The sequence below is a fragment of the Megalopta genalis genome, chromosome 11 (assembly GCF_051020955.1).
Source record: "Megalopta genalis isolate 19385.01 chromosome 11, iyMegGena1_principal, whole genome shotgun sequence".
In the NCBI taxonomy this organism is placed as follows: Eukaryota; Metazoa; Arthropoda; class Insecta; order Hymenoptera; family Halictidae; genus Megalopta; species Megalopta genalis.
This window is the reverse complement of record NC_135023.1, coordinates 4,338,557-4,361,104: the sequence shown is the minus strand read 5'-3', so window position 1 is coordinate 4,361,104 and position 22,548 is coordinate 4,338,557. Positions and strand designations below refer to the sequence as shown.

The following is a 22,548-nucleotide window of genomic DNA, read 5'->3' as shown; positions in this document are numbered from 1 at the left end:
GAGGACAGAGCTCGAGCAGGCAGATAAGTCCCGAACCAAGCATCGAGACTCGTTACAGAACAGGAGGTAGCAATGGCCCGAATGGAACAACCGCTCATTGTAGTCCTCCGAAAGATGATTCCAAGCCACCGTATTCGTACGCGCAATTAATCGTTCAAGCAATAGCATCCGCGACGGATAAGCAGCTCACTTTATCCGGCATTTACTCGTATATCACCAAGAATTATCCATACTATAGAACCGCCGATAAAGGCTGGCAAAACTCCATAAGGCATAATCTTTCGTTGAATCGTTATTTCATCAAAGTGCCAAGAAGCCAAGAGGAACCGGGGAAAGGATCTTTTTGGAGAATAGATCCTCAGTCGGAAGCTAAACTCATAGAGCAAGCTTTCAGACGAAGAAGACAACGCGGCGTTCCCTGTTTTCGGGCACCTTTCGGTCTTTCATCCAGGTATCGTAACATATAGAGACTCGTTTCGAAACGCTTCATTGGCATGCATGCGCTTTTCCAATTCGAATCAGAAAACACGATTGTTTATGCGGCATCCTCGCCTTTTAAATTATCCAGGAGCGCCCCCGCTTCGCCGTCTCACGTAGGAATCAGTGGGCTAATGACACCAGAATGTCTGAGCAGAGAAGCCTCTCCAGGGCCAGAATCTTACCCAGATAGTTCCGTACCTTCACCGGCTGGTCAATTGAACAGTCAGTCGGCGCCAGGATCGCCAGGACATCCGTACGCGCCTTCGAATCAGACGTCGCATAAAGGTCGACTGATGCAACAAATTACCGTCGTGACGAACGGTGTTACCGGTGACGCGTCAAGAGAAGGTATTCGTTTCTGTCCGTTCAGATTTCTTCGTTTCTTTTATTAGCTTTCACACGCAGACTTTACCCAGATCTTGTGCCCAGACTTTGTCTAGATTCTAGCCAGTTTTTACCACCAGCTGTGCGAAACGTGTACTCTTAACAAGCAACCTCGGAATTGTTTTAGACAAGTACGTTGTATCCGGAAACGTTACAGAGGAGCATTCTCTTTCTCCAGCTGGTCAGTACAGTCCGGCTCCTGTTATTGTACAAACCACATATAATTACAGGTATCGTATAACGAACCGATCATTTTTCATTTTCTTCGGAAACATATTACGTGTTATTTAATTGTCGGACGACTCATTGTAACCGACCGTTACTCTGTATTCAGCGGAAGCTTTATCGGTCCCGACGCAGGCGTCGGAGTCGCGAAACGCTCGCACGAGGAATCGGATAGTTCTCCAGGCTCACCGGCACCACTCGCTATCGTGGAAAGTCCCGAACCACTCGAACATCAGCAGCCTCAGTCGAAACGTCAACGCGTTCACGAAATGGACGACCACTGAATCGTTGTTGTCCCAGGTTTCCGTTACGTAGGACACTCGTTACATCGCGCTATTCGCTCATCGTTGAATATATCTGCACGCGCGTGTACCTCATACCTGCTCATATGTGCGCCCGCATCGCATCCGCATTCAGCATTCAGCATTAGCGTCAACGTCGGAGTCGGAGCCAGCGTCGGCATCGGTATCCGTATCCGCATCTGCATCCGAGCACCAGTACACATACACGTACTCGTACACGTACATGTTTGTACCGAAACGTTCGGATCCATACTCACATGTTCATGCCCCATCCAAATCTACGCGCATCCTCATCTCCGTACGCGTGAGTACCAACACAACATGTACACGCGTACACTCGATGTTGTACTTTCATTCATTTTATACATACCGATTTCTTTAGTCTGCGTATAATAAATACTCGATTCAATTTCTCGTTTGACGCAACAAGTGGAACTTTGCGAAAAGACAAGAGAAGAAAAAAGGCCGGATGTTTCCTCTTCGCGTTCAAACTTGTTTCGCCGTTCAGTTTTACGCAACTTTTCTAGTATCGCGCATCGTATCGTATCGTATCGTTTCGTTACGTATCGTGACGTATCGTATCGTATCGTATCGTATCGTATCGTATCGTATCGTATGGTATCGTATCTTGTCGCCGTTGGCAGCAACGACGAAGAGAGGCGTTTGCGACGTGCGCGGTGAGGTGTCCCGATATATTTGACAGTATCCGTTCGAACGCGATCCCGCATCGAATACAAATTGCAATCCGAGCGTTTGTACGTACGCTTAGATTGACGCATGCTTGGTCCGAAAAGAATCGATTTTGCAAATCCGCAAATCCGAAGGAACCGTGTGCACGATCGCGCACCCGGTTTACAATTAGTAAGCCGTAGAGCAATGGCATCGAGTTGCTCCGTATCTACGCGACCGCCGGTTCACCATAGCATAACATTTATTTAACTGACGAGCTATTAAGATTATTAATGGCGAATCGCGAAGGGTATGCAAACAATTCGAAAGACAGCGTAGATTCGTATGCTCGTGTCAGGTACAGCACGCAATGTCGCTTCGTTTGTTCGTCCGTTGATCGAATCTGAAAACCTGTTGCGGTCTTTCAAGATCGATTTTTCTTGAAAACGAATACATTTCTCAAAGAAACTGTATATCACTTTGCGAAATGATTGTATCGTCGAGAACTGGTCGCAGGAAACTTTCTCAGATTGTATCGATGGTACTCTACTCGGGGACACCGAGGATACGATATATACGTACATGTATAAATATGCATATAATATATATATATATATATATATATATATATATATATATATATATATATATATGTATATATGCGTGTGTGTGTGTGTGTGTGCGTGCACATGTAATATACGTATGTATGTACGTATGCGAGAGCGCGCGCGCGCGCGCGCGTGTATGTGTGTGCATTCCCGTCCGGGTACATGTACATGTATGTATATCAGCGCGGACGCTTTCGTGCGTGCGCGTACAGAGACGCGTGCAGAGACGCGTATGCACGTGTCCGATCGAATGCTTCCTTCGTGTTTTTGAGCTACGTTGTGTACGTACGAGGATACGTACGGTGAGAGCTTTCGCCGAATCATCGGCGAGTGCGCGAGTAACTCTTCTAAGACTAATCGCTGTCGAACACCTAATACCGTGGTTAAAATCATATCGTAAAATCGTAACATATTTAAAAGTTTGTCGAATCTCAAACGGAAGGGAACAGCGTCTATGAGAATAGCTCGCGTCGTTAGCCTCGTTAATGCGACACGAAACAAATAAACGAAGAAAGACAGAGAGTTCGAAAGTTCGGAAGAAGATAAAAAGGAAGGAAGAAAAAAAAGTCTGATGTGTTCGGATGCTCTGCTAACACTGCTAACTGAATTTCCTTGAGAAATTGACTGCAAGCTGTACCGTAAACAATTTGTGTCGTAAACAAGCTTCGTAGAGCCGAGATGGTTCGTTTTCATTTTACGAATCAACTCGACTGGGTACATAGTTTTCTTCGAAACTTTCGTTAAATATTTTTGTTGAGCGTGCAACTATTACCGTAAGAAGAGTAGTCGAAGAAGAAGAAGAAGAAGGAGGAGGAGAAGGAGGAGCCGAAGGTAGAGGTCGATGAGGGAAAAGTGGACGAATGTTTTCCACCGTTTCATTCTTTCCATTCTGTCCATTCTTTCCATTCAATCGTTTCCGTCAAGCCGTCAAGTCAACCGAATTGATTTGTTGCTATTCCCCGAAATGCTCGCGAGCCATAGACACGAACTGTAGATTGTAGTTCTACGTACGATTGTGAAAAATTTCTATTTAAAAACAAAACAAGCAATACTTTTTTGCTGAATACGTCGTTTGAAATTTCTTTCCGACGTGCCTGTTTATCCGATAAAAGTTATTAACGTACTATAATCATACAGGAAGAGGTGATAGTATTTTTGTTGCCACTTGTAAATAAACTCTTAAACGAATATTCACGAATGTTTTCTCCAATTTACGCGCGCATCTTCTTAAACGTGTCCAAAGTATCAGCGAGCACTTGGAACTAGCAACTAGTAAATTGCAACCGTCTGTCGCAACGCACTTTTTACCAAGTAAACCGATCTTCTTCTCGCGATCGATTTTGTTTCACGACGATCGATCATCGACGATCGTATATTTCGAAAGCGATACGCAGTGTAAGCCGAACAGCAACGTCGCGTATCAGTGATTCGTTCGAATTCGTCGACTCGCAAAAGTAGACCGACTTTTGCAAATCTGGTTCTTTACGTATCGATTGTCCTTCTGCCCCCCCCCCCCTTCATAGACATACATATATGCACTCACTCGCTCTTTCTCTCTTCCTTTCTTTTGACCTCAATTTCTCTTTTTCGTTTAATCCTCGGTGCCTTTATTCGTGTTCCTATCCCGATTTTTATAATTCATTTTAGAAACATTGCCGTTCAATTTGTCAGTTTGCAAATCGATTTGCTCCGTATTGGGTCGAAGAACGAACTCGAGAGAAAGGAACGAAGTCCCCGTTCGTCAAATTAAAAGGGTTGTCGGATTGGCCACATCCTGATTAACGAAACTCGCGATTCTGGCTTCGTTTCTACATCGTTTCATTATTTAACGATGCATCGATATTTTTGTATTTGGTTACCATCGACGCGCGTTTCGCTTATACCTTGCTTTCTCGACGAAGGCAGAAAGAAAGATAGAAAGAAAGAAAGGATAAGGAAGGGAGAACGAAGAAATTCGACGACGTAACGCGCGAACGCGTTAATTTGTAAATTATAAACGGAGAAACGGTGTACATGTTTGTCGATAAATCCGATCGTAGATAATTGTTTTTTCATCGAATACGTCGAATGGTAAAGACGTCGATATTGTTGACCAACGCCAAAAAGAAATTCATAAAACATTCGAGGAGAGGTTTTATAAATGGAAAGGTAATAAATATCTTGTTTGTTGATAGAAACGCAGGTTTCGGTAGATTTTTGTCGACTACCATTTTTCGAGTTCATATTTAGTTATAACGTTTCAGGAGGAAAAGCATGGAGAGGAAAAAGAAGCACGGAAGGCAGAAACGGTTGGGCAGAGCGGAAAGAAGGTAAAATCTGAAAATATGTACGCGTTGAAAAGGGCTCTACGCGTGTTAGGGAAAACTGAAAGAGAAAAGGGAGAAACGTGGACGAGGAGGCCGGATAGATGGATAGAGAGAGGGTGGTTGGGTGGGAGGGAGCTAGAAGAAAAAGGAGACGAGAGAGACGACGAGAGAGAAAACGAAGAAGAAAGGGGGTGTAGCGAGCTTGCGCGACGTTCGACCCGAATCTCTCGTCGGACGTTAAGCTAGCCAGCCAGCCAGCCAAGCAAGCAACCAAGCAAGCAGCTAACCAACCAACTAGTCAGCCAAACAAGCAACCAAGCAAGCAGCTAACCAACCAACTAGCCAGACAGCCAACCAACCAGCCGTCAGCCAGTCGGTCGGCCAGCCAGCCAGCCAGCCAGCCAGCCAGCCAGCTAGCCAGCCAGCCAGCCAGCCAGCCAGCCAGCCAGCCAGCCTGTCAGCCAGCCAGCTAGACGGTCGGTCCATCGTCCAGCTATCGGCAATCTTTTATCTAGGCGCTGTCCAAGCTCCGTGCTTCTCCCGTTCATGGAAGATCAGTACTCTAATCGGTATAGTACCAATTTAATCTATATTTTGTTTTCTTTCGTTACCGCGAGATCGTCCGTCACTCTTTTCATTTCGCATATGTTTCTCTCACCGTTATAGTCTCCTCTTTTCGCTCCGTTTCGCAGTTCTTCGCAGCTGTTAGATTTTTGTTTCCTACCGTTACAGTCTATATTTCATCGTCTCAATTTCGTAGCGTTACTATAAATTTGGTATGTCGTTAACCCTCCTGTTGCAAAAGTTAACGTCGATCCTGCATTCGTAGTTGGATACGCGTTAAATCCATATTCTAATTGGTACTCGACTCCCTCGACGTTCGCGCTTCCGAATCTTCGTCCGAATTTGATTTCAGGATTCAAGTGCGTGCCGTACGGTATAACGTCTTAACCGGTATCGTTGTAGACGTCGTTCTCGCGTTTCGAACCGACAACTCGTATTCTTACGCTCTTACGTTCTTACACTTTTACACTTCATATAGGTATAAAAGGCTTCGCGCGCAGAGAGTAATCGTCGACGCGCACCTACCTTTGACTCGTCAAATAAAATTCATCGTAATGTTTTTCGTGTTCGTCGATGCGAAACGCGTGCATGCCACACGGAGTTTGCTATCATGTGCCTATACGGTGAAACGATAAATGGTTAGAGGTAACAATAATAACTGTAAACTGCTAATTACCAATTACCAACTAACTGAGAACAAGGGTGCGGACAGGTTTTCAAGGTATAGCGTCGTCGCTGCCATAAATCTGAAATATCATAATCGATTGTTTCGTGGCGGTTCACGATTCACGGCTGAAAATTAAGCAAAACGTTCGTTTTATCGTACAAGGGGAATTCGCTGTTCACGATCTTTTGAGAATGCTGTCTGCGCGAGCGCAGTATTTGGCGTACAGTTTCTCGGTGAACACGATAACCTGAGAAATGTTTTGGGGGAAAAAGGCATTCGTGTTATCGATGCGATCCGGAGCTTGAGAAAAACTGGAACCGACGTTGGATTTTTCACCCCTTGGGACTCGAACCAACAGAGAAACCGATAAAAGCCAACGAGCGTATCGTCGAATCATCGTACAAGGTGCTGTCTGTTATTTCCATATTTTCAATCGATTTAACCAGAAAGTAGAAAGTGTATCCGCGAAATGTTAACGCGTCGTTTTTTCATTTCAGACGGGTCACGAGTTACGATCGATACGGCGTCACGATCTCGAATTGTTTTCGACCAAGTCCGGAAGATCCGAAACGACATTGAAAATAGGAAGAGCAACGAAAGAGCGACGCGGTCGCAGACTGGGTTTCGACCCCTGCGAGTGCTTCGACCGCTGCGATTGCTCCGAGCGAGAAGGAAGGAAGAATATGTGCGATTTATTCGGTTCTGAATCACCGGCGAGAGGAGAGTTAACACGGATTCAACCAATTATAGCCCCGTTCTCGAGCGAACGAGCAACTTCCGGCTTGGTTAATTCGCGTAAAGAGAGTAAATCATTTCTCGTTCAAGAATTCTCTTTAACGCGGTTCACGATTGCATCGTGCTTCGCGATTCGAGCACGTGCAAAAACAAAACGAAGAACTGTACAATGGAGGCAAGAACGAGTTGCTTAGGATTCGGGGAGAGGGAACGAACGACAACGATGGTGGTAGCAGCGACGGCAACGATGGTGGTGGTGGTGGTGGTGGTGGTGGTAGTGGTGACGGTGGTGGCAGCGGTGACGGTCGCGGCGGTGGAGGTGTGGCGGTGGAGACGAAGATGGCAGGAGATGGAATAGAATCGACACGGACGATCATGTAAATGACCATGGTTTTGTGTTTGCAGGCGGTGCGGGTGAACAACAGCGAACGATGATAACGACGGAAAACCCGCGAGCGACGTCGGATTGACAGTTCGAGGAGTTAAAAGTGGCACCCCTTGGAATGCGTGCGCCAACGGTATCGAACAGTTGGGGCTGGGGAATTTTCGCTTTCTTTCTGCTCGTCTTTGCCACCCATAGTCCTGCCGCGAGCCGCAGAGGTAAGCGATAAAATAGTATCCGCTCTTGCTTCGTCAGCGATCGATCGGAAAGAGAAATTAAAATGTATGCTCTCGGTCTTCCAGCGGATCGCGATCACTGCAACAAGACCGTAGAAATATACGATGACGTATCGAGTCCAGCTGTAACCGCAGCGAATTGGGGAAAGCCTTTGTTTTGCTCGTATCGTTTCCGCGCGTATCGCTCGACACCGCGGGACTTGATTTTACGTGTTCGCTTCAAAAAGTTCAAAGTTGGCGTGCTCGAGAACGCCACCACTTGTTCCGGGGGTTACTTGCAGGTAGGTAAACGCTACAGGTTTACGAGACGACGACGACGACGACGACGACGACGCATTCCTGTTTATATATATATGTATAAAAGTATTCGCGCATCTTTTGAAACGCGAAAACTTTCTTAAAACTGCATCGAATGACTTGAATTTTTTTTTAGATGACAGAGGGACCAGAGTATACCAGGCAACGACTAAAATGCTTTCTTTAAATTTTGCTATTACTTGGAATGACGAAAAAAAAATAAAAATAAAAAATAAAAAAGTCTCTCGATGTCTAACCTTTTAATTCGAGTCTATGATAAAAATTTTAAAAATGGCTTTCGTAGATCTTGATAATTTACGAGGATAACTTATGCCGAAAGCACAATCGAAATCGGTCGACGTTGTGTACGAGAAGTTAAAGATGGCAAAAATCGTAGTTTTGTCACACACGATTTTGACTCTGGAAAGACATATTTAAAATTTTCGTTTAGTTATCGCGTGTGAAAAGGTGTGCGAATGCTTCGCTCGTCCATTGTATATGTATATATCGATAAGTCTTCTTCTTCTTCTTCTTCTTCTTCTTCTTATTGTTATTATTATTATTGTTATTGTTACAACAGATCGTCGATGGGAACGCGAAGACGGAGGTGAGCAACCGAAAAGACCCCGGAGTCTATTGCGGTGAATCGGAACAACAGCAGACCTTCATTTCCGAGACAAATTTCGTTCGAGTGTTCTTTCACGCGGACAACTTCACCGATCAAACCTACTTCAGTTTCGATACTCGAGCGGAGCAACAGTTCGAAGTGTACAAGCGATATGGGCAACATCCGGAATTGTATCCGAATCGCAGGGGCGAGATCGTTCCGGGGAGTTACTGCGAGCGGGTCTTCAAAGACTGTCGGCTGCAAACGTGCTACGTGCAGAGCCCGGCCTATCCGGGCATTTATCCGCGCGCGTTGCACTGCAAGTACCGAATGAACACGCGGGTACCGTTCATAAAGCTTTACATCGAGAACGAGGAGTTCAACATCGACGGGCAGAGATGCGAGAACATCATGACTTGCCCGATGAGACCGATAAGTTCCGGATCGGAGCACTGCCCGTACGATTACATACGCGTCTACGACGGCAAAGACGAGAGCAGCCCGGTGATCGGCACTTTCTGCGGCATGGGAAAATTTCCGTACAGCATAATCGGCACCAGCGAAGACTTGTACGTCGAGTTCGTCTCGTCGCCGGCCGGGCCGCTTCTGAACACCGGATTCCACTTCAATGTGGACCACTGGCCGGGCCACGTGGAAACGGCCGGCGTTCGGAACGGTAGCTGCGACTGGCTGCTGAACAGCGAATCCCTGCTGACCGGCAACGAAGGAATATTTCTCTCGGTGGCTCACTGGTATCCGCCGCACACCAGCTGCACCTATCTGCTCAAGGGTCGGATCGGCGAGATCGCTAGACTCTACTTTCCCAGTTTCCGCGTGAATCGCATCGAGTCGCCGATACAATCTTACGAAGGCGATTGCGGCGAGAGCCTGACTCTCTACGACGCGGACTGGCCGGACGACGCGAAGATCATCAAAACGTTTTGCGACACGTTCAGCAAGCCGATGGAGAAACACGACTTCGTGTCGAGCTCGAACGCTCTGTTCGTGAAATTCGAGAGCAAAACGGGCAGCTATTCCGGCAGCTCTCTCTACTATTGGGCGCACTACGATTTCTTCAACGCGACGAGGTTCGGCGAGCCCGTTCCCGGAACGGAGTGCGACGAGATTTTCGCCTCGTGGAAAACGCGTTCCGGTCGACTGCGGTCCCCGCTGAACACTCTGGTCTACAAACGGCCGGGCGATCCGCCCGCCGATCTCTCCTGCGTTTATACCTTCCTCACGGACAAACGGCTGTACGCCCGCGTCATTCTCACCGTAGAGTCGGTCTCCTTCAAAGAACATCCGTACGCGCAATGCGGGCATTGTTGGGACAGTCGCGTCGACAAATTGATCATCAAAGAACCGACAGTCGCGGTTCCCGGCGAGCAACCATTTTACCAAAATCACCAGCAACAGTCTCAACAGTCGCGTCAGTCGCAACAGTACCAGCACCAGCAGCATCAACAACAACAATCGCAGTACCAACTGCAGCAGCAGCAACCGCAACCGCAACAGCAGCAGCAGCAACAACAGCAACAACAACAACCGCAACAGCAGTCGCAGTATCAGTATCAGTATCAGTATCAGCATCAGCATCAGCATCAGCAATCGCAACAACAAGATCTTGGCGCCGACAAGGGCGGTCACTGCATCTGTCGATCGGGACCGGGCGTCGACGGAAAACCGGTGGCGCGCGTAATCTCGCGAGGAGAGAAGCTCGAGTTAAAATTATTGGTGGACGGAACGCATTCCGCGGCTAGTTATTTCAAGCATCACTTGCCGCTGTTCGAGGCGAAATACGAGTTTGCTCATAGCCCGTTGTGCGGACCCGCGGTTCTCGAAGCCACCACCAACGGCGAGGTCGAATTTCCGCATTACGAAGCGCTCGGATACGTCGCACCTCCTCGTTCCATCAAATGTATTTGGGAACTTCGCGTGAATCGGGATCGAGACGTGTGGCTGCACTTCGATAAAATTAAATTTGCCTCGAGGTCCTGCGAAGACGGGAAGCTCGAAATCTTTTTGCCCGGTGACCCGGATCCGTTTCTCGGGATATGCGGCGAGAACATTAGCTCTGCCCTGAACACGCCGATCATTTCGGAGGCACAGATTTCTCCGACACGAGTTCGAACGTCCGGCGAACGCGGTTCCGGGCCGAGCTCCGGTACCGGTACCGGACCCGGATCCGGATCGGGATCCGGATCCAGCTACGGTTACGGTTACAGTTACGGTTACGGTTACAATTACGAGAATCAGCAAACACCGTCGCAGACTCAAACGCAACAGCCGATAGGTGCGTCGCCCGAAAAGGCGTCCTTGACTCCGAACGAGGAATCGGAATGGCCTTTCGTGATCATCCAGTTCACCGGTTCGATGGCCCCGGCGAGAGCCGCTTTCAAGATCGCCTGGACGGAGCTGTATCATTTGCCCCGCGACAACTCGGGAGCTTTGAACACGCAGAAGCTGGAAGAGGTGTGCGGGTTTCGGTGTCCTGGCGACGTCGGCTGCATACCTACGAGATTGGTCTGCAACGGAGTGGTCAACTGCCCGTCGCCGGAACCCAGGTCCGGCTTTCGAAAGACGAACAACGGTACCGGTTTATTGGCGATAGCGGAGGAACCGAACGACGAATCGAGCGAAACTTGCGGAGCCGACGTGCTCGGTGCTCGCGGGAACAAGGCTGGATCCGGTAACGGTGTCGGCGGTCTCGCCAGCGTCGTCGGTTCCGCCGGATGGGCCGGCGCCGGTCTGGGCGCCGCTCTCGCGGTGCTACTCGGTCTCGTATGTTTGATCACCGTTTGCAAGATTTGCAGGCGTCGCTCCACACCGAGAAACATTCACGTACCCTATTGACGGAAACCCGGACGCCAACTACTCGGTCGCGGTTGCGGTTTCGATCGCGATCTCCGAAATTTTTCGCTCTTCGTTCACCGAGTCCGAATCCACCGGTCGGCCGATAACGCCGCATCTCGAAACGGACATGCCGTCGATACGTCGATAACCGACGCTCCTTTATTCGCCTCTGTTTGCGCGATTATTCGCGTCACCGGACCGAGCGTAAATCTTTCAGAGAAACTTTATCGCTTCGCTCGTTTCGCTCGTCCGATCGATCGAGAAAGAGGAAAAGAGGAGCAAGGCGAACCCGATCGACCGATCGCATAGATACATCGGTAGACAAACGACTATACGTAGAGATACAAGCACCGTAGCCGTAGCGTGGAAAACGACCGGTCGAAGCTGATTAAACGAAGGACGCGTTAATTCGGTAGATCGTAGAGGTGCGCCGACAAGCTTGAAAGCACACCAACGGGAAAACGCGTCAGCGATCGTCGAGATCGGGATCGGGATCGTGGTAGAGAGTCGGAATCCGAATCGGTATCGAAATCTCGCTACACGTATGTACAATCTATTCGCGTTACGTTACCAACAAGAGTGCCTGCGAATGTTCGCACGCGCGCGGTCTCTAATTCACGCGCGTGCGTTATTCTTTGAGAATATGCCGAACAAACTTGTATATATCGAGAATAATAGGACGCGCATCGATTATTTTTAGCGGAAAACTACGAGCCCCTAAGGAGCATTTATCTAGCCACGCGAATCGTTCGTTGCGACACGTGGCTGCGAAAAGCCGTCTTCTTTTGTGTGTGTGTGTGTGTGTGTATATAGTTTCCTAATTGAAAATTCACAACGGATATCTTAGCGAATCGACAGCGATAGATCGCTCACGCGATCACGGGCAGAAGCTCGTGTAACGCGCACATATTCCACACCATGCTCATCTGCAATCTACGTTTACGTTTACGCTTGTACGCGTCGAACGAGATCGTTCGCGTTTCGTTGTCGTTATCGTTATCGTTATCGTTATCGTTATCGTTATCGTTATCGTTCCATTAAAGCCGACACACACTCGCTGGCCACTTTTGACCACTTTTGAGTCGCAGAAATCAATATTTTACTCATTTTCATAATTTCCGCGTTGAAATCAACCACTTACGGGTCACAATCGATGTATCGATCAAAGTGTTTTCAAAGTGATCTCTGTGTTTGCGAGCGTATATGTTATCTCTTACCGTTACCGTTACCATTGCCGTTACCATTGCCGTTACCATTGCCATTACCATTACCATGGTTATCGTTATTGTTACCGTTACAATGACAGCTACAGTTACAGTTAGTTACACAGTTGTAGTTATCGTTATAATTATCGTTTCGTATCATTTGACAGAATCTGCAGCGTCAACGGTCAACGTTACGAATCAATTTTGTCGCGCATCCGCGTATCACGGTTACGTTATCGTCTGCTTTTTTACCGTTTTGTACCGTCGACGTGTTACGCGTTCGACGCACCGAAGCTGCGCGAGCGACGTTGGTGTCGGTCTCGACGTTCGCACGTTCGTACCGTTGCACTCGTTGTCGTCGATATCGTCGACTCTTTAGCATGTACGTACAATAATTACATGGTATCGTTGCAATCGTGTGAAACGTCGTCGTTATACCATATTGCTGTTACCCGTTGGTAACAGGCTGCTACCAACGTTCTCGTAATCGTCGGCCAGTATCACAGTAGCTACTACAGTCGCGAACATAACTGCTACTGCCAGCAGCGTCGTCGTTACATTATTATATTTTTTACAAATAAAAAGATATCCTCGTCAACGAGGTAAAACAGACGGATACTCGATCTTCTTTGTCGTCGACAATTTTCTTTTTCTCGACGAGACGAAACGCGCATGTCGCGTATACGTACGTATACGAGAAGATCCGCCAGGTTCACCGACAACGAGTCAAATTATCTCGGCTATGCAACAGTTTGCGCAGCCAGAAGTTTTCCACGAACTTCGACGACACGATTTTGTTTACGCGCACAAATGACACCGAATCTCTTTCTCCGTACCGCCATAATATCTTGCATACCTTCCAACCTTTTATCACGTTTCGCCCGCCGACATCCAAATCGTCGAGTTCCTAGCGACACTAACAAGAAAAAAAGAGGAAAGCGAAGGAAAGAAATACGATAATATTACAGATTATGAAATGGCGATTGAAAATGTAACGAGGTACGATCGCGTCTACAGAGGCCACGAATCCAAAATATCGATACGATCGCCGACATCCGTTGTCGGACTAATTACCGACAATGTTCTGGTGCCGATAACCAAGACCGTTCGCGTCGCGAGAAGTTCGCGCTTTCTTTCGAGCTTCCACGAACGGAGAGTAAAAGCGATTCGATCGCGGCAACGCGACAACGATCCGACCACACCGCTTTTGACGCAACCCCTTCGACATCCGTGCACGGTAAAACTTAATCGAAATCAAATTCATCGTCGACGATAAGGGTTGATCTCGATAAACCAACGACACACGTTTTCAGAACTTTTCAAACCGATTCCGCGATCGGGAGAAGAAACTGGTCTCGAACGCCCACCGGAGCTCGACGTTACTCCCATTTAACGATACAGCCGCCTCGAGGCGATCGCGAGACAACGACGAAACAAAAGTACTGCAGTTTCCTTCTCCGATGTTAGGTTTACCTCGCGTCCCATTCTCGAAGACGGATTCCGTTTCCAAGTATCTTCCGTTACGAAAAACTCGCAAACGCCGAATCAAGCTCGACCAACGTAAGATCCAAGATTTCCAGACGGGAGCAAACGAAAAGCAAACGGAAACGCGGCGCTTGTTAACCGATCTACAGAGAATAGATTGGTTATCGAACGATGCGTTAACAACGATATTCGATAAAGCGGTGCGACTATTTAAAACCGATACCTTTGGTATACCTATTGCGTTCACCGTTCCATCGATGCCTGCCTGCACAGCCGAAACGACAACAACCGCAACAACGGCGACGATGACCGAAGCCGTGGCGACGACAGGAATAACGACGGGCAAGTCTCTCGAACGTTGCGACCAATTGCTAAACGTTGTAACAGGTCCCTCGGGAAACGTGTATCCTTGTAAAATCAAGTATTCGTGGCAGGTAATTGGCAAAAGTACTCAAACGTCGAGAACGCTTCTAGAAAGTTTAGTACAGGAAACTTTTGCCGACGATACATCGGCCTATACATGTTCTATTAAATACTCCTGGCAGATCATCGGTATCGGTACTCAAACTTCGAAAGAGGATTTCGAAACACCGGAACCTCGCTTTCTTGTTTCACGTTCGTCCACTGGAACGGGCGCGAAACGAATCGTTGACAAAGCATCGAACAAACCGCTTACTACCACGGAATCACCTCGACGAAATTCGAACAAATCATTTCTATCGACCACTCAAGGTACGCAAACGTGTGCCCACAAAGAAATTCAAACCAATGTCATCGAGTTTTATATCGAACAACTGTAAGCGGACTCGCCCGTTCTTTTCTATAGACAGGAGAACCAAAAAAAAAAAAGAATGACAACACAATCGTTTTGCATTGGACTCCGACGACAACGACGACATTGACATTGACATTGACATTGCCATTGACATCGACATTACCATTATCATTGTCGTTACCGTTACCATTACCATTACCATTACCATACGGTAGAATGTAGACTCGTTACAAGAATTTTCTACTCGTCCAGATCCATTTTTAATTTACGTTCGTCTCTCAGAGATATATACAGATTTCTAAAACGAAAAACGTCCGTTGATTCCAGAGTAAAACTTAAAAGGACGACAGCCAGTCTTTCGAACAAGCAAGGTACGCTTCTCTTTCTCTATCGTGTCAGGAATCGTTTATTTTCATTCACATATGAATCTCTCGAGCAACGAGTTCGGACTCGTTGAGCACGTGTCGAATTACGTTACGAGCAACGCGCCTTCCCAACAAATGTACGGCTTTGAGAAACCGCACGGTGAAACAAAAAATTTCCAGTAATTGCGCGAATTTAAGGCGCGACACGAACTTTCCAAATAAGTTCGGTTCGATGGCGTATACGTCGATGGACCGCTGATCGTCGAGATCATCTTATTTTAATTGGCATAGGTTATCCGGAACATCCTCGACAACCGCAATGAATACACTCCACTATTCTACCTTCTTCCAGTTTTCCTTTTGGAACTCGACAAATACAATTTGTTCCAAAATTAGTGTCTCTAGTTTGTATGCAACGTAAACAACACAAATTTTCGTAACCCACTTTCTTCCATTTTGCTATCAAATTCTTGTCAGCTATGTTCTCGTTCAAACAGTAGTCGTACAGTTCTGAAAAACAAGGAAGGAAATAAACTTGTCGCGATCGTTGCTACCGCGGTTAAATTTGTAAAAATCAAGTTTCCATGTCCGAAAATCATTTACAAATGCTCCTTACCACGGCTTATAGCTTTTCGTCTGTAGTACAAATCGTATATGTACCGTGACTTCTGATGATGAATTTTAAAAATTGGCCACAAAGATTCTTGTTTACGTTTGCCTTCGTGAGGTTCCGTTTCGGCTGCAATCGAATCAACGAATAAACAAATAATAACGTACAATAGTTACGAATGCGAACAAAAAGAAGAAATAATAATATTCTATCGCAAACATAACCTATACAGAGAGTATTGTGGTTACCTTCTCGCATTTTTTGCTCCAGTTCCTCCAACGTTGGCTCGATCAATTCCCAACCGTCCGGTGGAGGTTTCTTGCTTCTTCGTACTTTTGGCATCTTGCAACTTTGATCCAAACGTTTCTTTGCAAAGGAAACAACTATGTACGTATCTTAACAACCGAGACCGAGAGCTATCGCCGTCACTTTCGTTTTCATCGTCGGTATTTGTTGTAAATCCGCGATGCGATGGACGCCTACGCGTATAGTAGATACTAGCTGGATTCTCCTTGGTCACGTATCCCAAATATATATATATATATATATATATATATATATATATATGTACGTGCATACGATTCATCCGCATCCATTCATTGTAAGTTACACCGATAATGAATTACACTGTGCAATAGGATTAGAAAAAATTAGGGGAATTCATAGAGTCGATTTTGGCTAATAGTTTGATCGTTTCGCCACCGCTGCTTCGATCGGCGCTGTACGGACATCGTACGGAGTTTCGTTCTTTCTACTAAAGAGGCGCCACAATTGTACGCATGCGCAGAATGCAGGCTCGCCTAGTAAAATTAATTATGGTAAAATTAGGACACGAAAAAGTAAACCAAGGGTGCGGAACTGTTCAGGAGAATGTCCTGTATCGGTAAGAAAACCAAACGACAACAACACAAAATATAATTAGTTATCATAATAGTTCACCAAAATTCAAAGAGCAATTAATTACGTTCCTCGATGTTGCTATTCGCGATGTTCTTAAATGTCGTTTATTTACGTCGCAAGCTGTAATAGAGTCTAAGACGTTGGACAATTCTACCATTTCTACCAGAGACAGAGCGTACTTGTCGTCGAGGTTGTTCAAAATGGTGGTAATCTTATGTGCCTACGAGAACGCTCGATCATATTTCAAATTTGAACGAATGCCGTGGCTAATCGCTATCCGTTGTTTTTGTAGGATCGCTGAACGTTCGAACTGATCGTGCATCCGACCGCAATCCTTCGATAGCTTTTGGACTTTTGGATCGTGCAGAAATCTGATTTCGAAATATCGTTCGCTTCAACTTCCTTCCGCTCTATGAATACAAAATTCAAACTTCTGCCGTAGATTGCTGCGAAAAGACAATGAGCGAGCCAAGTTCGAGGTCTAGGTTGCGAGGTCGAGAATGAGGTCACAAATGGAAAAAGTTGATCAGTTTGAATCGGTGCTGTCCGCAATCGGTTGCAACGAGCACGTCGTAATACAGCTGGTACTCCCTTCATCCACGATTCTTTCGGTTCGAACGTCTCCGAGTCGACGCAAAGGAATTCACCTTGCGTGTCATCGTTTGGCTCGTCCATCGCAGAAATCCTCGTCTCTCCTGTCGCCCCTGTCGACGCGCAATGACTGGTATGTAAGGTCGATACCCTGTATTCGTCCAAGTACATGCCTCAACCGGCGACAATACTTTATCGCAGAAACGAGGGAACACGATAGAAAATAGAATAGAATAGAATAGAATGGATTGGAGGAAAAGAAAAGAGAAGAGGAAAAAACGCAGCGTAACAAACCTTTTTGATCAACGGATAAAATAGACACGGGAGCATCCGAATCTCTCGTTTGCGAGGCTGACCGTGGCAACTTCTGCAAATGTTCCATCCGGAATGGTTCGATTCGTTGACAATGCGAACCACTCGCAATATATTTATTTACTTGTTTCTTCAATTATTTATTTATTTATTTATTTATTTATTTATTTCAACATGTTAACGGAATGAACCCTTTGTGTTACATATTTAGGACAGAAAAGGACGACTATCGAACAGAGGAGAAAGAAAAGGTGGACAAATGGTAACAGGAGAAACTCGCTGTAACAGAGAACGACGGAATACAGGAATCGATGACTAAAGTTAAAAAAAAAAGAATCAAATTCTCTTAATTCGATAAGATATTATAGGTAACGTAATAATTATTAAAAATAATTAGCGATTGCCAATACATACGGTTGGTCGATACAATCGTTAGTATCGTGGTAGAGGTAGAGAAAGAGAGAGAGAGAGAGAGAGAGAGAGAGAGAGATGCAACGAACTCGTTTATCTTTATAAACTCGACGAAACGCTATCAAATAGGCTAGGAAAATAAACAGAATCGCACATCGGCAGAGTAGAACAGGCATCTCGGAGAAGCGTGCATACTCGAATTTGATTTCGATCGAATTTTAATCGAACGTTGGAACGTTGTTGCGCGACAGTTGTTCCTGGTCGGCTACCTTATCGATCTCTTTTCGACCAACATCGATATCATCGTTGTTGCCGTTGTCTCTCGGAATTCTCTCCGTGGCGGATTTCTTGCGCTTTTCGCGGAATATCGCGCAAGCCGAAAGATTTTCACGATGCAAACTGATCAACTGTACCAAGCGAAGTTTAGCAAGATCCATTTGTGTCGCCATACCGTCGTACCCCGAATCGAGTCTGTCCAATTCGCTGCTAATGTTATTTAGCATTTCCAACAAAAGTCCATCTCTTTTGCGCAGTTCGAGATCGTATCTGTTCGAAGTTGATAACGTGATCGCGATCAATCCAACGGTCGCAACGATCGTAAGCCCCAGGAGACTCTTCCGCGACAACGTCATCGTGTTTAAAAGATTTGGAAAATTTGTCATCGGAGATCGTTGCGATCGGTCTCGACGTTCCCATTTCACGACTCGAATCCTGGTCTCGAGCGTCTCGAGCTGCGTGGACCGCAAACGTCTTCTTCTCGTTCGTTGCCTCCGCGACGTGGCCGCACGATCGATAATTCTCTCGTTTCGCGTTTCGCTCGTTCCACGCTCGGGACTATCTATGCGCATACACGCGCACACGTATATTGGCTGTTGCACGAATCGTTGTACCAACCATCGAACCTTTATCGACTCGTAGTTTTTCGCCTCGCAGTTCGGGACAACTCGGACCCTTCGAAGCGGACGTTTCGGAAAAGCAGTCGCGTCAACGGGAAACTACAATGTACATATTTACATACGTAATACGCACGAACGCGCGTTGCATTCTCGTTTCGCGTCTCGCGACGCGCGTTTGACACTCGATCCACTCGATATTCGTCGCATGGTTACCGATGCTCTGCTCTCTGGACTCGGGCTCGTTCTTTTCCCGGCTCGAACGCCCACGTTTTTTATCTATTATTAAATACACGACGTCGGGTGCAAGACAACAAACTGTCGCGAGTCGTGACGCGCGGTCTACTACAGTTCGCGCGAGAACGGTCATCTTTCCTTCGTTCCTTGCCTAAAATATACATATATTATATGTATATACGATAGACGCGGATGCGAGTTATAGGTGCGGATGCACGAGGAAAGGGCAAGGAAAACGGAAAGCGAAAGAACAGGATAGAGATGATGGGAAACGAGATGCGCGAAATGGGAATCGTATATTTCAGAGCACACTCGCGTATCAATATCAATGTACATACAACGATAACGCTTAAGATACGTACGTATGCTTCGTGTACACTGTACCACGCGCATACATAGTATGCTGTACACTGTACACCGTAGACCGTACACCGTGTACGATCGATTACGGCGAGATCGAATACGATTTTTCTTCGTTTCGTTAAAAGTTTCAGCCATAAACGTTGCGCTTTCGAATCACTTTCTACAATTTCTACATCGTGTTCAGGCAATCGTAATCGCGTCGAATATCCGAAACATCGTGTTCGCTCGGTTGCGAGAACGAAAAGAGACGAGACGAGACGAGGCAAGGCGTCGTCCGTTTCGTAGACCGTACACGTATGTACGTACGTACAACGTACGTACGCAGGTACAACTATGATCCAAGATCCGGTTCGCGCTTCAATGTTTATTCTTCGTTGATCGCTCGGTGATCGAGCGATCGCGCGCTATTTACAATTCGCTAACTACACGCGTACGTAGTTTCGCGTCGGCCAAAGAAATCGAAGGAAGCGCGACGCAGCTCGCCATCGCGATAAAAAACACAAACGATCGATACACGTTCTATGTCCAACAGCAGACACAAATCGGAATGTGCAAAGTACCGATCGGAAGAGACGATCGATCGATTCGTACGCTTCGAAAAGAAACAAATTTCAGCCAATACGTAAAAAATAGAAGGATCGGATACTCGAGGAAGCAATCGTGGTCGTTGCAACGCGAGACGAGACAAAACGCGAACAGAATGGAAAGCTCGTCGGAAAAAGCGAAGACGAAAATAAACCTCTGCCACGACTTCGAATCGGCCGCGCAACTTTTCGCTCGAAGATCGCTCGAGGAGATCGTGTCGGAGCATCGACGAAGAGGAGCCTCCCAGACGTTGTCCTTCCACGAAGCTAAAAGCAAAGCGTAATCGCCGTTCCAATCGAGATTGATTCTCGCCTCGAACGCTGGCATCGCGGAAGCCTCCGAGAAGGCGGCGGCGTATCTCGGCGGCAGACAATTTTTCGACCAAGAAACGCCGGCCGCCGAGGGGCGTTTCATTTGGAAAATTCGAAAAATCCGAAAAATCCGAAAATAGAGATTCGAGCGCTTGCCCGATTCTCCGGACGGTCCGGCAAAGTCCTTGAAACGAAAGGTTCCGCGACCGAGGAACGAGCTCGAATTTGGCCGACGATCTCGCGTTCCTTGGCCGAGTCTCTCTCTCTCTCGCCTGCCGGGACTCCGACGTTTCTCGCCCCATTCCTCTAGCCCGCGTCGCGACCGTTCGCGTCGCGCGTAAGGCCCGGTACCGCCGGTACTGCCGGTTGCCACGACCGTACACGATGGAATCGAACACGCGTGATCGGTGTAATACGTCCAACGCGCCGTCCAACGACCTCCGCCCGAATAAATTCGAAAAACTCTTCTAGCCCAGAACCCTTCGTCGACGCTCTCGCACTTGACGCTCAGCCAGAGACCGCCGATCTGCGCCGGGAGCGTCGGAGCTTGATGAAACAACGGTGGACTGTACTGCGTGGCGCGCAACACGTTCCCACAAATTGGACAGAGAGCGAGCTGAAACATACGGAGACGAACACGGTTCGAGCGTCAGAGGGTCGGACGATCGGACGATCGCGATTACCGTATCGGCGCGTAGCAACGCCATGGACTGCAACCGGTTCGGTGTCCGCGCGCCAGACGCTTCCCAGAGTCTCGCGCTTCGAGGAGACGTCTCGCCGAGCAGCAGTTCCACTCCCGATGCTCTCTTCTCGACTCGTACCAGTCTCAGTTCCGCGAATTCGATGCCCAACCTTTCCAAACAATCCAACGTGTCCCGATTCTTCGGAATCCGCAAACGACTTTCGAACGAATTCGACTTTAGTTCGCGGGCATCGACGTTCGCGTCCGACGAACCGTCCTCGTAAATCGACCGTTCGTAGATCTGCTCGGCCCGGTAAGGGCGCCACTTTGTTCCCACGGTGTCGTCGCTGCCGCAAATCGCATTTATTCTGCGCCGAAATCGACGCGCAACCTTGTTCATCGAGAAGCGGATTCGATCAATACCTATCGGCTAGAGAATTCCGTGGACGCGTAGTTACGCGAGCGTCGAGTCTACTACCTGTCCGTTGAATGGTATCAAATGAACCGAGTCCAACCGAGCGTTCGCTTCGGTCGCACCGGAGATCCGGACGGAGGGTGACGTAATCTCGATGGAACCACGAGCTACGACGGCGTACGTAGCGATGCTGCACGACTCGTCCGCGTAATGGTATCGTATCAGAACGAACGTTCCGTTCGCGAAGAAACTGTATTTTCTTATCGTATTCGCCTGCTCGGGCCCGGCGCGCGTTTCGCACCTAAAAAAGAAAAACAATTTCGAACGAAGCGAGTCGCGAGATCGCTCGCGATCGGCCGCTTCGAAATCGAACGCCACTCACTGTTGCGACAACCAAATCGAATGCAACTTGAACGGCGAATCGTCCGTAGTCGTGCCTCTGTCTTCGGAAGCAACCTTTTCCATGATCGTGTCGCATCGATGATCCTCCTTCAGCGATATTGGAAAACCACTCCGACCGAAATCTGCGCAAAAAATAGGCTCTGCTTGCTCTGTACTCTACGCTCTATACTCCATACTCTATACTTACCGAGAAGGTGGCACAGAGAATACCTACCTGCTGTACGCGGACTACGTATACCTAAGAGTATAGCATCCCACTGTCGAAATCTGTGCAATCTTCTCGCGGACGCTCTATACGCGTGTAAGCACGTACACGCGTATAATAGCATCGAATCCACGGCTTCTACGCGATTCGATCGATTTGCCAAATATCGCGAGTTCCATCGGCCAAACGCTTTTTAGTTCGCTTACCCGCAAATAGACAAAGCGTAATGCCGACAAACAACAGGAGCATGTTTTCTTCTTTCCGGAAACTCGAAGCTCGAACCTCGAAATTCAAAATTATACACTGTTTTCTGTACAATGGACAGGTCGAAGGCGAATCGCTTCTCTCTTCGAGAAGGAATATTATTTTCCCCGACAGACTCGACTCGCGTCGAAGCCACCCCAACGCGGTATTTATCCGTATCCCTTATCCCTTCCCGACTTTCTCACCACGAATCGGACAATGGTGGACGTGACGCGTGACCAC

The 22,548-nt window shown here is 47.4% G+C and overlaps 4 protein-coding genes across 11 annotated transcripts in view; 2 read left to right on the top strand and 2 right to left on the bottom strand.

Moving 5' to 3' along the window:
* FoxK (forkhead box K) overlaps window positions 1–3,856 on the top strand; it is a 4,988-nt gene extending 1,132 nt beyond the window's left edge. The window contains exons 2-5 of one of the 2 annotated variants that reach the window (XM_033480212.2): window positions 1–451; window positions 569–828; window positions 992–1,094; window positions 1,199–3,856. The exon at window positions 1–451 is cut by the window's left edge and continues 323 nt beyond it. In XM_033480212.2, coding sequence (XP_033336103.1) covers window positions 1–451; window positions 569–828; window positions 992–1,094; window positions 1,199–1,373 — 989 coding nt within the window. In that variant the 3' untranslated portion in view covers window positions 1,374–3,856. Of the gene's footprint in view, window positions 452–568; window positions 829–909; window positions 1,095–1,198 lie in introns of those variants that run through there. The other variant, XM_033480213.2, reaches the window with a different exon arrangement.
* A 150-nt stretch (window positions 3,857–4,006) lies between these two features.
* On the top strand, window positions 4,007–13,132 carry LOC117225980 (uncharacterized). Of its 4 annotated transcripts, none has more exons than XM_076525275.1 (6): window positions 4,007–4,816; window positions 4,912–6,610; window positions 6,703–7,259; window positions 7,346–7,540; window positions 7,625–7,839; window positions 8,436–13,132. In XM_076525275.1, the coding sequence occupies exons 4-6, from the start codon at window positions 7,444–7,446 to the stop codon at window positions 11,313–11,315; spliced, it is 3,192 nt and encodes a 1,063-aa protein (XP_076381390.1). In that variant the 5' UTR covers window positions 4,007–4,816; window positions 4,912–6,610; window positions 6,703–7,259; window positions 7,346–7,443; the 3' UTR covers window positions 11,316–13,132. The 4 variants fall into 4 exon arrangements, with proteins under 4 accessions (XP_076381390.1, XP_076381389.1, XP_076381391.1 ...); XM_076525274.1 differs by having other exon boundaries at window positions 4,898–6,610; XM_076525276.1 differs by having other exon boundaries at window positions 4,007–5,543; window positions 6,368–6,610.
* Window positions 13,133–14,468: 1,336 nt separating this feature from the next.
* l(1)10Bb (BUD31-like protein) lies at window positions 14,469–16,398 on the bottom strand. Its single transcript, XM_033479878.2, has 3 exons — window positions 16,004–16,398; window positions 15,762–15,884; window positions 14,469–15,655 (listed from the first exon to the last, which is right to left on the bottom strand). Exons 1-3 carry the CDS (start codon window positions 16,095–16,097, stop codon window positions 15,438–15,440), a joined length of 435 nt encoding a protein of 144 aa, XP_033335769.1. The 5' UTR covers window positions 16,098–16,398; the 3' UTR covers window positions 14,469–15,437.
* A 1,522-nt stretch (window positions 16,399–17,920) lies between these two features.
* Window positions 17,921–22,398, bottom strand: LOC117225977 (protein APCDD1). Of its 4 annotated transcripts, XM_076525279.1 has the most exons (5): window positions 22,269–22,398; window positions 21,838–21,979; window positions 21,519–21,756; window positions 21,042–21,431; window positions 17,921–20,974 (listed from the first exon to the last, which is right to left on the bottom strand). In XM_076525279.1, the coding sequence occupies exons 1-5, from the start codon at window positions 22,309–22,311 to the stop codon at window positions 19,982–19,984; spliced, it is 1,806 nt and encodes a 601-aa protein (XP_076381394.1). In that variant the 5' UTR covers window positions 22,312–22,398; the 3' UTR covers window positions 17,921–19,981. The 4 variants fall into 4 exon arrangements, with proteins under 4 accessions (XP_076381394.1, XP_076381395.1, XP_076381396.1 ...); XM_076525280.1 differs by lacking the exon at window positions 22,269–22,398 and having other exon boundaries at window positions 21,838–21,968; XM_076525281.1 differs by having other exon boundaries at window positions 20,687–21,431.
* Between the last annotated feature and the right edge of the window lie 150 nt (window positions 22,399–22,548).

Coding starts and splice junctions, on each gene's coding strand:
- LOC117225980 (XM_076525275.1), top strand. CDS start 7,444: ATGCGTGCGCCAACGGTATCGAACAGTTGGGGCTGGGGAATTTTCGCT. Junction 7,541..7,624: donor TCCTGCCGCGAGCCGCAGAG/GTAAGCGATAAA, acceptor TCGGTCTTCCAG/CGGATCGCGATCACTGCAAC. Junction 7,840..8,435: donor GTTCCGGGGGTTACTTGCAG/GTAGGTAAACGC, acceptor TTGTTACAACAG/ATCGTCGATGGGAACGCGAA.
- LOC117225977 (XM_076525279.1), bottom strand. CDS start 22,311: ATGCTCCTGTTGTTTGTCGGCATTACGCTTTGTCTATTTGCGG. Junction 21,980..22,268: donor TACGCTTTGTCTATTTGCGG/GTAAGCGAACTA, acceptor TTTTTTGCGCAG/ATTTCGGTCGGAGTGGTTTT. Junction 21,432..21,518: donor TGATACCATTCAACGGACAG/GTAGTAGACTCG, acceptor TCGATGAACAAG/GTTGCGCGTCGATTTCGGCG.